This window comes from Magnolia sinica, chromosome 12 (genome assembly GCF_029962835.1).
Source record: "Magnolia sinica isolate HGM2019 chromosome 12, MsV1, whole genome shotgun sequence".
NCBI lineage: Eukaryota > Viridiplantae > Streptophyta > Magnoliopsida > Magnoliales > Magnoliaceae > Magnolia > Magnolia sinica.
The window spans coordinates 30,583,017-30,597,989 of NC_080584.1; the positions used below are offsets into that span (position 1 = coordinate 30,583,017).

At 38.4% G+C, this 14,973-nt stretch overlaps 1 protein-coding gene across 1 annotated transcript in view; it reads right to left on the bottom strand.

The window, feature by feature from the left end:
• Positions 1–14,574, bottom strand: part of LOC131220430 (probable jasmonic acid carboxyl methyltransferase 2) — a 33,328-nt gene extending 18,754 nt beyond the window's left edge. The window contains exons 1-3 of the mRNA XM_058215346.1: positions 14,437–14,574; positions 13,941–14,345; positions 9,694–9,966 (exon numbers count right to left, since the gene is read on the bottom strand). Coding sequence (XP_058071329.1) covers positions 9,694–9,966; positions 13,941–14,345; positions 14,437–14,511 — 753 coding nt within the window. The 5' untranslated portion in view covers positions 14,512–14,574. The remainder of the gene's footprint in view (positions 1–9,693; positions 9,967–13,940; positions 14,346–14,436) is intronic.
• Between the last annotated feature and the right edge of the window lie 399 nt (positions 14,575–14,973).

The following is a 14,973-nucleotide window of genomic DNA, read 5'->3' on the forward strand; positions in this document are numbered from 1 at the left end:
AGTAGCATTCTGTGTGGCTGTTGTTTAACAGTTGGTGAACACACAGGCGAACCACTATAACTCCTTGTGTATTGTGGTTTGAATGTTTGCTTAATTTCCTATCTTTTATTATTCAAGTTGTGGAATATATGTGTGGATGTGAATATTGTAATTTTTACATTTCAAGCACAGTGGGGAATGTTGTAATAACTTAGATTTAAATTCCTGCAATTTATTTCAATTCCTTGTTATTTATTTATTCCTCTTCGGTTTGAGTTTTTAATACAAAGACCTTACTAGAAATAAGGTTGTCCTACCATAAACTCTGATTTTTGGTGTAAGGTTGTCCTTAGAACAACATTTGTATCAACTTCTCAAGACTTGAATTTTGAGGTTGCTTTACATTCCTGTATTGTGGTTTATTTTCTTTATGTTGTTGACTATCCTATTTCTTATTTTCCATTGTTAAAAGTTTTATTTAGCATAGTCCTATTCACCACCCCCCCCCCCCCCCTCTAGGACATATTGCTTGGCCTTTTCATGGATCACTAAGAAAATCATATGCCCCGGCTCTATTCGATGACCTTGACACAATGGACGAATTAGATTTAAAGAAAGATTTTCAAAAAAGGAAAACTCGGAGAAACCTTATCCAAGTGAGATGGGAAACACCCTCCTCACATGCCCACTCCCTTTTAAAAAGGGGGCATGCATTCCCTTCTCCACTCACACGCTCACCTCTCAAACGTCCAACGAGAGAGAGAAAGAGAAAGAAAAGAAAAGAAAAAGAAAACAAGAAAGAGAGAGAGAGAAAGAAAGAAACGGGAGGGAGAAGAAGACGTGAAGGCAGAGGATAGTTGCACGCCGAGCTACCACCAAGGCCTGGTTCGACTCCTAACTTCCTTTTCTTTCTATCATTCTCTTCCCTTTCCCAAATTTAATCTATTCCTCAACAATGAAATTCCATTTACATTAAAACCAAATCAAGTCAATGATAAGAAGGGTCTAAGCACAACAAGTTGAAAACTTATCAGCTTAGGAATGGTTTAGGTCTAGTTTTCCTCAACTCTAGTCTGACATCTAAATCAATTCAAAACAGGCAGATTATAATAGAACCTGATTGTATGCCTCTGATTATTTAACTTAGTAAGAGACTGCAGCACCACCTGAGGTAAGGGCTTTTCATTTAAGCTTACCTTGATTTAAGTTGATATGAATTATCTTGCATTTTACCTGTTCTCATATTACTAGGATTCTCTCTCTGCAATTGTTTAATTTACCATCAACAATTATTTACCCTTTGGGATTATGTTATGATGTTAATTATGAGTAATCTTGATTATTTTTATGTGGGGTGATGGATACAAGCATTGCCCTTGCTACTCTCCTTTTTATTGAGTTGGCCGTTGCTGCTCTCCATTTTGTTGAGTTAGCCATTGCTACTCTCCTCTTTGTTGATTGGCCATTACCACTCTCCTCTTTGTTGAGTTGGCCACTGCCACTCTCCTCTTTGTTGAGTTAGCCATTGCCACTTTCCTCTTTATTTTGTTAGCTTTGTCCTATCTACCTTTGTGGCTTGGGCATGTATCTTGGTATTTCAAAAACTCCTTGATTCAGTTTACATTCTCTTTGATGCAAGAAATGTGTTGAAGGTATCACACTAGTGATTCAATTATTATATTATGGACGTAATGCACTTTGAGTAAAGACCCTCTTGGTCAACGCATAATTCCATGGGTTTTTGGGTAGTGGTACACAAATCGATGTAAGTAATTCGAAATATAAGTTACATCACTTCCGGGATTGGATATTGCAAATAGTCACTGCATGAGCAAATCATGTCATGTAATTCATCCGACTCATGTGTTGTGACGCCTTGAGGTGTTCACGTAAATCCACTGTAATGTTAGACATATTGGTGAATATCCGTAGTTATGGGATGCAGGTCAAGTCGAGTTTTCTTTGAATCGTATTCCACATTGTGATATTACTATGTATGATGAGCCGCACAAACTTTGGTAGGCATGCATCTCATGTAGGTTGTTTGTGCATGCTGATACTCCTTATAGTAGTGGAAAACGAGACATATCAGAACCTTTACATTGCTTTTATGAATATCTCAAATTATTGTTAATATTAAAGAATGACCATCACTATGGGTAGGGCGTTGACCCTCTCCAACTGTATAGATGATGTGGGTGATGTACGGGTTGAGGACCTAGAAGACCAGTTCCCGATAGAAGATTTTGCGTAATAGAATAAGAAAATAATTTACGATTTATTTTAGTTATACTTCCGTTACGCAACTCAAACATTGTAATAAGCTCCCATTGCGAGAGCATTTGACAAATTTATTTAATTATGAAATGATAAATACAATTGATTTTATTATTGTGGATGATTACCTTTATGAATGTAACTGGATGTGATCTAAATGAAAAAAATAGGGTGCGATTTCGAAGCATCTAATTCATTCAATTATTAACACCTGATTTTCTCGAGCACGAGCATGTACTTGAGCCATGAAAATTCGGGATATTACAGTTGGTATCAGAGCATGATAATGAGATTAATTGGGCCTGCAAGCATGGACCATCATAAGCTTTACATGACTAGAATATAATTATGAAATAGATACATATACTCAATTGATTTTTAAAAGGAACTAAGAAGTTGAGGAATTAGAAACCCATATTCAAGTTCCCTATTGGAAATAATAAGTTAGACGTGGAATTTAAAAACTACGAATATAGGTACCCCCAGAATAAATCCCTAAAATTTCAAATAAATTTGTTCTAAGATAAAACTCATCCTTAAAAAGAGTCATAATAAAGAAGAAGCAAGTTTCCCTTATGGGAATAGAGATTTCCTAATTATTTCAAAATTTTCTACTATTTCAATGAAATTCTGACATGTTGTGAAATCTCTACTAGTTACAGTAATAAGATATTAGAAAATTTCAAATTTTTTTCAATAGATCACTTAAGTCCCCATCCACCTTCCTCTAAAATCTCACCTCGATTGGGTTTGTAAAAAATTGCATAAAAATCCAACAGTAGTAAAAATTAGTAGAAATTGCTGCTGGACAGTAGGCTTTTATACATTACATAAGGATGAAACACCCCCCAAACAGTAGAATTTTGCTTCAAAAATTTTTCTGGAGCCTCAAGAATAAGTTAGGGGCTTAAGCTCCAAACTTTGAATAAATTGGACATATGGATTAAAAATTAAAATTCCGGGAGTGACAGACTGTCATTATAAAACGATTTTAGAATTTACAATTTTCTCATAAAGGATGATACTAAAGCTTAGGTTCAATAAGGAAAAGATAATTTGAACCTATATTTTATGAAACCTAGGATACTCTTATGGTAAAATGAGAAATTTCATGGTATTCCCCAAGGATTTAGAATGATCGAGACCATGGATTTACAGAACCATGTTCAAGTAAAGCATAAGCAGTTTAATCCAATTACCTTAAGGTCAAGATTTTTATTTAAGGGGGTTTAGATTGTAGCATCTCGATTTCATATAGTCAATTATATGCACACCTATACATATATATCCAATTTCCGAGAAATATAGTGAAAAATTAAACTAAATGGATTAGTATAAATAGTACAAGTAATTAAATTTTAGGGACGAAATTTTGTTTAAGAGTGGTAGATTGTAACACCCCGAACTTTTCAATACCCACGTATTGAAAGTTCTCGAGTGTTACTATCAAAATTTAACTTATTATGTACATGTGTACGATATCAATCTAGCTATCCTAACCTTACATCTATTCTCTAACACGAATTTGACCGTTGAAAATAATCTCCATTCATAGATCAACTTATTTGATAACTGATTTTAAGAGGATCATCATATACCCAAATATTCTCACTTGTCCATCATAACCAACCGCTTAGTCAAATATGCATTGTTAGATAGAGACATCTAACCGTCCACTTTGATTTTAGACCACCCGATCGTAGTAAACTAGCTACTTAATCTTTACATCCGTTCGTACACACATCAAGTTGATATTCTAATCCATTCATCTTGTTTATCACCTATAAATATGCTTAACCCACTATCAGAACTACAATCTGAGAAACTTACACATGTGAACATGATACTCGAATCTAATGATACACATGTCCTACCCCCTAATCACTTCAGAAACCTACCTTATGTTCTTTCATTTACAAAACTGGTCATACATATACCTATATACACTATTAGAGTACCAACCATCAAGTTTTCCTATTTTAAGCATGTCAGCTGACTATTTATTGTGTGGTTTGATATATGTACATTCCCTAATTAATTTGGCAAATAACTCTTTATTTATAATGATTTAGATATAAGTCCTTTTGTAAGAATTACTTAGAAACATTCCTATAACCATGTAGAACCATTAGATTTTCCGAAACTCTTATATCAACAATAATTATGAAAATGTCATTAACTTAGACCCCTGAATTATAAATCACATGGTTCCCATGATCCATTTGATGTAAAATTTTATATCATACTTATGTATCATAAATTAACCTTACATGTCAAATTTTGGCCGTTAGATTATTGTAAAAGTGACCCAATTGATAAATCAACCCTTTAACCGTTGATTTTGGTGTCCATCGAGTGAAGAAAGCTTTTGAGTAGTCGTAGTAGGATATTTTCCTTCATATGAACGACTTGGATTGCCCATAATATGGACCAAACGTGAAATATGAAGACCCCACTTTGGTAGGCTTTTCTTTAGGCGCGAAATTATCCTTTCAAGGCATATCAACTCCTTATAAATCTAGATCTTCCGATTTAACCACTTCTTTCTATCCATCGCAACTCAAATTTGGACCACACTCTGGTTTCATATGACTATGAGGTTATACAAAATTTTGACCCTGATCTATGATCCTGCATCATTGAACGTTGAAGCCAATTACTTCCTTTTGATACAAAAGGTGATATTTTAGATATAAGCCTTTTCCACAATCAATCAACCAACAAATTTTGTCCAACTGTTTGCCTTTATTGACTACACATTTCTCCCAAAATTGGGCCATGATTATTAAGTGTGGACCGTTAATTGATATCAAGTTCATTTTGGCATATGTTAGGAGAATTTTCAAGATTGGCTAATCTAAATTTCGAATCACCAAGAAAATCATATATTATGGCTCTATTCGACGGCCCTGACATAATGGACGAATTAGATTTAAAGAAAGATCGTTAAAAATGAAAATTTGGAAAAACCCAATCCAAGTGAGATGGGAAATTAAGACCCTCCTCACAGGCCCACTCCCTTTTAAAAAGGGGGCATGCATTTCCCTCTGAACTCACACACTCACCTTTTAAACATCCAAGGAGAGAGTGGGAGAGAGAGAGAGAGAGAGAGAGAGAGAGAGAGAGAGAGAGAGAGAGAGAGAGAGAAACGGGAGAGAAGAAGTTGTGAAGGCAGTGTGTAGTTGCACGCCGAGCTACCACCAAGGCCCGGTTCGACTCTTAAATTCCCTTTCTTTTTATCTTTTTCTTCCCTTTCTCAAATTTAATCTATCTCTCAACAATGAAATTCCGTTTACATTAAAATCAAATCAAGTCAATGATAAGAAGGGCCTAAATACGATAAGTTACAAACTTATTAGCTTAGGAATGGTTTAGGTCGAGTTTTTCTCAACTCTAATATGACATCTAAATCAATTCAAAACAGGTAGATTATAATAGAACCTGATCATACGCCTCTGATCATTTAACTTAGTAAGAGACTACACCACCACCCGAGGTAAGAGTTTTTCCTTTAAGCTTACCTTAATTTAAGTTAATAAGAATTATCTTGCCTTTTACCTGTTCTCATGTTATTATAATACTCTCTCTGCAATTGTTCAATACCATTAATAATTATTTACCCTTTGGGATTATGTCATAATGTTAATTATGAGTGATCTTCATTATTTTTATATGGGGCAATGGATACAAGCCTTGCCCTAGCCTTTACCAACTTTGTTGAGTTAGCTCTTGCTACTCCGCTTTTTATTGAGTTGGTCATTACTACTCTCCTCTTTGTTGATTTAGCCATTGTTACTCTCCTCTTTGTTAAGTTGGCTATGCCACTCTCCTCTTTGTTGAGTTGGCCATTGCTACTCTTCTCTTTATTTTGTTAGCCTTGTGCTATCTACCTTTATGACTTACGCATGTGTCTAGTATTTTAAAAATCCCATGATTCAATTTACATTCTCTTTGATGCAAGTGATGTGTTAAAGGTATCACAACTAGTGCTTCAATTATTATATCATGGACGTAATGTACTCTGGGTAGAGACCCTCTTGGTCGACACGTAATTCCATTGGTTTTTGGGTAGTGGTGCACAAATCGATGTAAGGAATTCACAATGCGTGTTACATTACTTCCAGGATTGGATGTCGCAAATAATCGCTACATGAACAAATCGCATCACGTAATTCATTTGACTCATGTATTGTGCCACCTTGAGGTGTTCACGTAAATCTACAGTAGTGTTGGACATGCCGGAGAATATCTGTAGTTATGGGATGCGGGTCGAGTCAGGTTTTTTATGAATCGTATTTCACATTGTGATGATCTCTACGTATGATGAGCCGCACACACTTTGCTAAGCATGCATCTCATGTAGATTGTTTGCGCATGCTGATACTCCTTGTAGTCGAGGAATACGAGACGTATCAGAACCTTTACATTGCTTTTATGAATCTCTTGAATTATTGTTAATCTTAAAGAATGACTATCACTATGAGTAGGGCGTTGACCCTTTCCAACCTTATAGATGATGCAGGTGGTGTAGAGGTTGAGGACTCAGAAGACCAGTTCCTCATAGAAGATTTTGCACAATAGAATAAGAAAATAGTTTATGATTTATTTTAGTTATACTTCCATTACAAAACTTGAACATTGTAATAAGCTCCTATTAAGAGCATTTGACAAATTTATTTAATAATGGAATGATAAATACAATTGATTTTATTCTTGTGGATGATTACCTTTATGAATATAACTGAATGTGATTTAAATGAAAAAAAATGAGTGTAATTTCGAAGCATCGAATTCATTCAATTATTAATACCCAGTTTTCTCAGGCACAAGCATGTATTCGAGTCATGAAAATTCAGGATGTTACATTTTCTATCAAGTCAGTTTATTTTTTCCATAATAGTAAGCCCCCCTACTTTCAAATTCGTGTAGCAAGCTCGGGAAGTAGGTTGGTTTTGGTCAGGTCAGATTATCTTATGGTCGGGGTGTTAAATCAGTTCGTCATCAATCAACAAGTTAGGCGGTGTGCACAGGAATCGAGATGTATCTGTAATCATGATACGCTACGCTCGAGGTTGCGTGTCGTGGCTCGATGTCACGTGCATTGTCAAGGCACCTTATTGGTGCTCAGCGTGTGGGGCGATGATGCGTGGCCTGTTCTCGAGAGTCGGGTCATTCGCAAGTGGTGGCGCTCCATGTGTCCAAGCGCGGGTGTCGAGGAGCTACTTTGGCTGCGCGTTGAATGTGGGCAGTAAATACTCGTCCGAATATATTTGTTATAAAAAGGGGAGCCCTAATCGTGCAAGGGCTATTTGCACCGTCACTCCTCTCTACCCATTTCCTTGCTTACCCTGCACTTAGGAAATTTCGGGACGATTTCCGAAGATTTACAGAAGTTTCCTTCCCTGGTGAGCTTCCTTTTTGACTTCATATCCCCTCCCTTCGTCTTTTTCTTCTTTTCTTCAGGTGTTCGATGACCGTCCTACCTGAAACAGGAGGGGACATCCTGGTGTGACAGTGGGGTAGGTGATCTTCACCCTATGTCGAATCCACCATCACCTTTGATGATGATGAACGACATGTATTTTCAGGCATCCCACGAGTCACGGGTGGTGGAGCAATCCTCGGCCGAGCGGCTAGAGGATATGCCAGAGGTTGCCTTAATAGATAAGGACAAAAGTGGGTTTTCGTCATAGGGAGAGGAGAAGGGGCCAGTGGGGTATTCGCTGATAAAGGTTGACCTGGTGTGGATCAGGTCGGGGTATCATGTCCCTGTTTCGTGATACTATTATGGGAAAAATGAACCGACTCAGTAGAAAAGGCCAGGTCGGGACTCTCTGCATTTCGCCAGACAAAACGACGACAGATACAACTTAAGAAGTCCAACTTCCGACCCCAGACCAAGTAAGAAACGAGGTCGGGCTCGGTATCCCGCCAAGAGGTCAGAAGATCAACTGATCGATACATCGAGCGGGAAATGAAGTCGAGCTCTATTGCTCGTCCACAGGTTGACATAATCCCATGTCGACACACCCACTGAGCTGCCCGACACGAAAATAAGCTCGACCACTCACCAAAAGAGTCAGGTTCACATATCCCAGGTTGGTACGACCCCAGGTCGACACAACCCACCTTCTGTTAATCCTGACTTGATCCCAACCGTATCTACCTGGGATCACAGCCGGAGATCTAGGAAATCGACCATAACACGGATCCGCCTGAGATCTTAGCCAAGAATCTAGGGAGGATCCGGATCCTACTACAATATACTCTTACTAAAAAAGGAGATCTCCTTTATGCCACCGCCTCTTCTCACCTATTAATAGAAGCACCTCTAATGGTGAAAGGGACACAAAATCTCTCACCCAAAACCTCTCGATACTACTAGACCTAGATTCCTAGCTAGACTTTGGCATTGGAGGGTCCCTTGCTCTAGCTAGGGTCTCCTTTGTCTTCTTCCTATGCAGGTAACTGAAAGTCTAAAGAGGGTGGACCAGATTTTTGCATCAACAATCACCCATCACCTGCCTTTGTAGGGACCAATGAAAATACTTAAGGTGCATTTCATGCACTGTAGAGGTGAATTGCAATTATCAGTACAATAAAGTGGAAATGAACAAATTGCCTTTCCCCTTACCTAAATGCAATAATGTTACCTTCAAGCTACACTTGAAAGAAATGGAACTACGATCGGAGGGCTGCTCCTTCATCGTGAATACGAGGAATCATTATTATTATTATTATTATTGTTATTATTATTATTATTGGGTTTTGATTAAAATGTCTGATTAAAATTCAGTTTCAAATGTGCATTCAAACGCAGCCTTAGAAGGTCTTTTCAGGTGAAAATGTATGTAAATACAGCCCAATTGCGTTTCTCAAGTTATAAAGAAGGGATCAGATATGAGATTTTCGGGTTAGAATATAAATACAGCCTGCAGGGGATCCAACAATGGCCTAGTGGTAGACAGACAGTGCTTCAACACCGAGGTCATGGGTTGGTGTGCCCATGTTGGGTGCGTAGGTGAGCATATGTGAAGAAAAAAAAAAAAAAAAACCCAATTGCACTTCTCGAGTTATAAAGATGGGATTAGATATGAGAGGTTCGCTTACTCCACACGTGGTGTAGAACTGTGAAATTCACATATGGGCGCATGTGCAAATATAAAACACACGTGTGAGATCTGATCTTTCCATAAGACACTTCTAACCATTCATTTGTTTAAATATGTTGTGGCCTACATGAGGTATGAAATGGGCTGATTTTTTATTTTATTTTATTTTATTTTCTTTTTCTTTTACGCCACAAGATCAAAATAGTGTAGATCATGGAAAGTTCATATCTCACATGTGTTGCATTATGACAACTGCAGCCAAATGTGAATGTGTGCGGCTCCCACACGCTTGTGGAATCAACAAACCTCTAGAGAGATGATATACCTGTGAGACCATGTCATTAAGTGCTTGTGCTAGTAATTCGAAAATGTAGCCACACCACCTGCTAATGGGATTACTATCAATCCGTCCCACAAGAGCTAGTACCATGCGCCCACTCGGAACTAATTCTTGTGATCTTGACCTTAGAAACAATGTGAAATCCTTTTGAAACTGCTCCAAGTAGACTTTGTGAACGAGAGGAGGGCTCGTCTCTGCTATATAGATATGCCCCTTGTTCAATCCAATGTAATTTTCACTCTCGAGAATTGAAGGTACCTGCCCATTTTGTTAAGGATTAGGCAACAATATTAGTAAAATAAAACGTATATACATGTTTATATGCTTCTAAACACGCATGGTTAGATTTGAATTTTGAACATAAATATGCCTATCATGTCATCCTAATTTGGGATGTACTGGGTTTGCAATGTGTGTCAATGTAGCACACGTGTGAGGTCTGTGCTATTGGCGGACAATGAGTACAATCCAAACACGAAATATGGCCCTTATCCGGTCATCGGGTGGGCCAAACTTCAATGAGAAAAATGTTATTTATTTATTATTATTAAAAAAGAAGACCAATGGCCACTATTCTCTTTTTAAATGTGGATTATGTGATGAAAGCTCCTCGAGCACCCTACCAGATGAACGGATTGGATATAGTGCATGATAAAACCAGTATCTTCAACTCTTCATTCAACACTCTAGAAACAGAGAGAGCTTTTGTATCTTTCGTCTAAAATTTTCTATTTATATTGATGGATTGCTGCAAGAGATAGATCCTCATTATATAATATTATTTTAAAAAATATGGTGCTTCACAAGACCACTGAATGTATGTGTATCCTCAAACTCAAATTTATTGTGATGTGTGTACATCGAAGACTATACTCTCACACTCCCCCTTCAAGTTGGTGCACGTATATCATACGTGTTAGAATATTTGGTTGAATTAAATAGACTATAGAAAATCGAGAACAAAAAAAAGAAAATAAAATTTTGAGAAAGATGACTTATTGAACAGAGTCAAGGCGTGACTAAATCACTCGGCTTGAAATCGAATTTGCTCCCCTTGGACAACGTTTCAAGTGCAATAGGTTTTCAGAGTAATCGACCTCTAGGATACAACGACAATGACCCGGTTTCAATGGTGCACTCACTGTACATGAGCTCGAACCGCTTACAGTTTAACCCAAAAGTGCTGAATTGACTCAGCGATGAACTCAATAAAATTCTTAAACCAGAATATCAGAGAGAGTTTTATAAAAGAAAATTCGTATTTGCAAACATAAATCAGAAGTTTTATGTAGACTCCGAAGTGGTGCATAAGCACCCTTATAAAGGGTTAGGTCCGTTGGGTTTAAACCTAAATGGTGCGACCAACCGGAACAGATACATCTCTCTGTTTTAAAACGAAAAGGTGAAAGTGCGAGTATACTCTCGCAAATAAAGTCCCGCGAGTACCCATACATACACACCCACTCGAGTACACTCACACCGCATCCACACCCGCACCTGCGCCCATGCCCAGCCCAACCCAGCCCGTTGGGCTTGCGCACACGTACACGGGCATGAAGTCGGCTCGGCTCGGCATGGCATGACATATCTTGGCTCGATGCATACGCTCGTGTTTGGTCAATGGCATAGATTAGAGCTATTGGCATAGTCCTCTCCTCCCCCTCTCCCCCGAGACCAAATTCACATGCCCCTTGAATGAGACTCAAGCCCATGACAAAAAGCCTATCTTATATACAAGAGGATTTACTTTGTCAAATCCGATGTGGGACAAAACCCACAATCCAAAAATACCAAAAATTCCAAATGTGGAGGGAAATCGAAAAATTTTTAAAATCAAATTTTTAATATTTATTTTTGAAACAAAATACAACAATACATGATTCCAACTTGCCTATGATTCCAAGAGCAGTGGAAGACTACACTTTCGATGCCCTCTAGAATATGAGCCATTGGCACTTACACTAGCTAGCAAAGGATTTATTTATTTATTTATTTATTTTTTTTAAATATATGTACTCACACCCTCACACCCCCAAGCACTCACACTAAGTGAGATTTCACCACAATGGGTACTCGAACCCATGACCTTGTGTTGAAAAAAAGAACCCATGGCCTCGTGTTGAAACTCTTGTAAGTCTACCACCGAGGCCTGAACAAAGGATCTAGCTACTCTTCTAGTAGTGGGATTTGAATTATTGGTGCTTTCAATGGCTACAACACTTCTGGTTATTAGGATTTTAATCATTGTCACTTCTAGTGGCTCTAAAATGTTCCAACAGTAAATCAATGATGGCACTGGTTTTACTTAGAAGCTTGAAAGATTTTTGAATCAGAGCAGGCTTCTAATGGCATAGTAGTTATAATGGTGTGAGGTAGTGATCAATAGCCTGAAAATAGGAAAACAGGTCGATCAAAATGCCAGAAATGGTGAAAATAGGTCAAGTAACAAAAAGAGGATGAGAGAGTCCAAGATCATCTGAATGTGCAACAAACATGGTGCACTTATACAGCAACAAGCACTAAAATTCTTAAAATGGAATTCTCTTGTTCTTTCTCTTTGCAACCGGTTATACACAAGTCGTCGGATGTGGGCATGAAGCACAAGTGATAGTGGTGAGTTGCAATGGCAAATGGCAATGGCAATAGATGGTCCTTCCCCGATGTGAAAACAGAAGTGGATCCCTGATGTAGAGCAGGTTGCGGACACTTTCATGGCAAAGATGGACCAAAGAAGGCCCGATTGGAGGTGAAATGATCCGGACCATTAGAACCTTAAAACAGTTATATCTTGCAAACCGGGTTTTGGGTGGGAGAAGCTACTTTAGCCAGCCAACCCTGCTACACCGGGTTGCCATGTTGGATTTGTGAGATTCCATCGAAGGTCAAAAGTCCGATTTATTTTCATTTTTACTATAAATAATAAGTTTTAGTTTGAGTATAACTTTTGATCTTTTGAGTGGTAGGAGCTGTGCCCAACATGAAAAGGGCTTAGAAAAATTAGGAGATTAACGTGGTTAGGCCAAATTGGACACTGACTATTTTTGGATGAAAACCATGAAGTCTAGTAGGAATGGAGACCGTCTATAAATAGAACGTTTACTATTTATAGTAAGTCACGTTTTTAGGGTGTTTGTATTGGAGTTTGAATCTAAAACTCCATCTTAGGTTTGAGCTCATTATTTAAAAGAATGTAATTTCATTTATTATTATCATTAATCAAATTATTTCGAATTTATTAGGAATTATTTCTGCTTTTACTCGTGGATTTGAGGAAGCTATACGAGGATTCCATAGAGTTCCATAGATTCAGAGCAGATATCCCCTGAGGTGGACGGTGAGGTGGACGGTGATCGACCTCATCACATCCCTCCCTGCGTCAATCCTGAGCAAATGCATGACAAATGATGAATTTGGGGCTGACGGAATATAATGAAGGATTGGGAGAGGGTGGACCCAGTATGATAACGATGAGTTTAAAAATATTCCTCAATCATCATATTAGGTCTAAGGAAGGAGAAATGAACGGCGGTCTCTCAAATCAACAAAGGAAGATTAGCCAAGAGGCTTTCATAACAAGTAGAATGGGGGGAAGAAGACAAAACTTGTCCATCTTTCCTCTTCTAGAATTCTTTATTTAATATGATCATTAGCTACAAGAGAAAACTCCTCATCAATAAAAGAAAATAAAAAACGCTACACTATTATCTTCACAGATACAGCGCTCTACATGACACCACTGAATACATGTTACACTTATACTCAAATATACCGCAACACAGGGCCAGCAATAGCAACAGCAACAACAATTGATCTGACGGCCGGCATACCTATTGTCAACGGAGTTTGCACAAGTGGAACCAACCAAGAATTGATCTGACGGCCCCAATCATTGATGGACCCCACCATCAAATCCTGAAAATTGAAATATCCTGGCCATTAAATCTTGGGTATTTGCTCCACTGAATTTGGTTTCAGGTTCACTATTTTCTTAACCATTTATCTACATTCTAACAATGCAAAGGCTAAAATTGAGCAACTGAAGAGATTTTTAAGGCAGAGTCCATTCATGAAGGGAGACCTCAGATCAATTGGTTTGGATTAAAGCAACAACGGCCCCAGTTTACAAATTTGAAACTCTCTGTTATTTACAAACAAGGAAGCTCGGTCTCTAATTCTAACAACAACAACAACAACAACAATAAAGCAAATATGGTGATATTGAAAATGGTAACCTGAGAGAGCCAATGCACGCTATAAGAAGAATGAACGAAGTGTAGACTCTTGTCAGGAAAGAGGCGTCCATAAAAGGAACCAGGCACTCCAACAATGTAGCATGGCCCGAAATCTCTCCCCTTCTCTTTCTTGAGCTTCTCATGGAAGCCTGGCAAGGACCTGAAGATGGCATTGAAATCATTGGTTGGAAGATCATTCAAATACACTTGGAACTCCGGCGATGGACGGTTCAGATGGTGGCATCTTCGGTCCACAGCATCGATAATCTCAGAGATGACCATGAGGGTGTTGGGACCTGAAGAACAACCCAAGTCTGCAATGCTGAGGCTTTTCGGGAAGGTAATGCAATAGAGGTCTAGAATGGCCTTCTCCACAATGGGTTTTGCCTTGGATATTACTGTTTTCTGTTGTGGAAGAAAAAAGAGTAAAATGATTTTGGTTGGAGAGAGAGAGAGAGAGAGAGAGAGAGAGAGAGAGAGAGAGAGAGAGAGAGACCTGTAGTGCTGAGTTACTCGCATAGTTTGTTTCCCCATCACCACCAATCATATGCAGAACTTGTTCCAGTTTCATGGCTTCTTCTATTCTAAGCCCTCTCTCTCTCTCTCTCTCTCTCTCTCTCTCTCTCTCTCTCTCTCTCTCTCTCTCTCTGTTTGTCTTCTTGCCCTTCTATCTCGAGAAATTCTTTCATACTGATGTTCAGGCGCATTTCTCTGCGAGGATTAGCTACCCACGTGCTTTTCTGTCAGAGAGCTATCTCGATAAATACTCCAATCAATGCATTTCTACGAGAGAGCGATCTCGATGAAGAGGGCAGGGCGTCTGGTTTTTCACGCACGGCTATTTCTTATTTCTGTAATTTAATTGGGCCGCGTCTTTTCACAACAATTTTATAAAATAAAAAAATATTTATAAAATCTGCCCGATTGACTAAGAATATTACATTCCAGTGCCTCTTGATTGACTAATAATTACATTCCACTGTCTCTTTCAACCCCGTGTCATACATGTGACCAGGATCACTGATATCCGTGG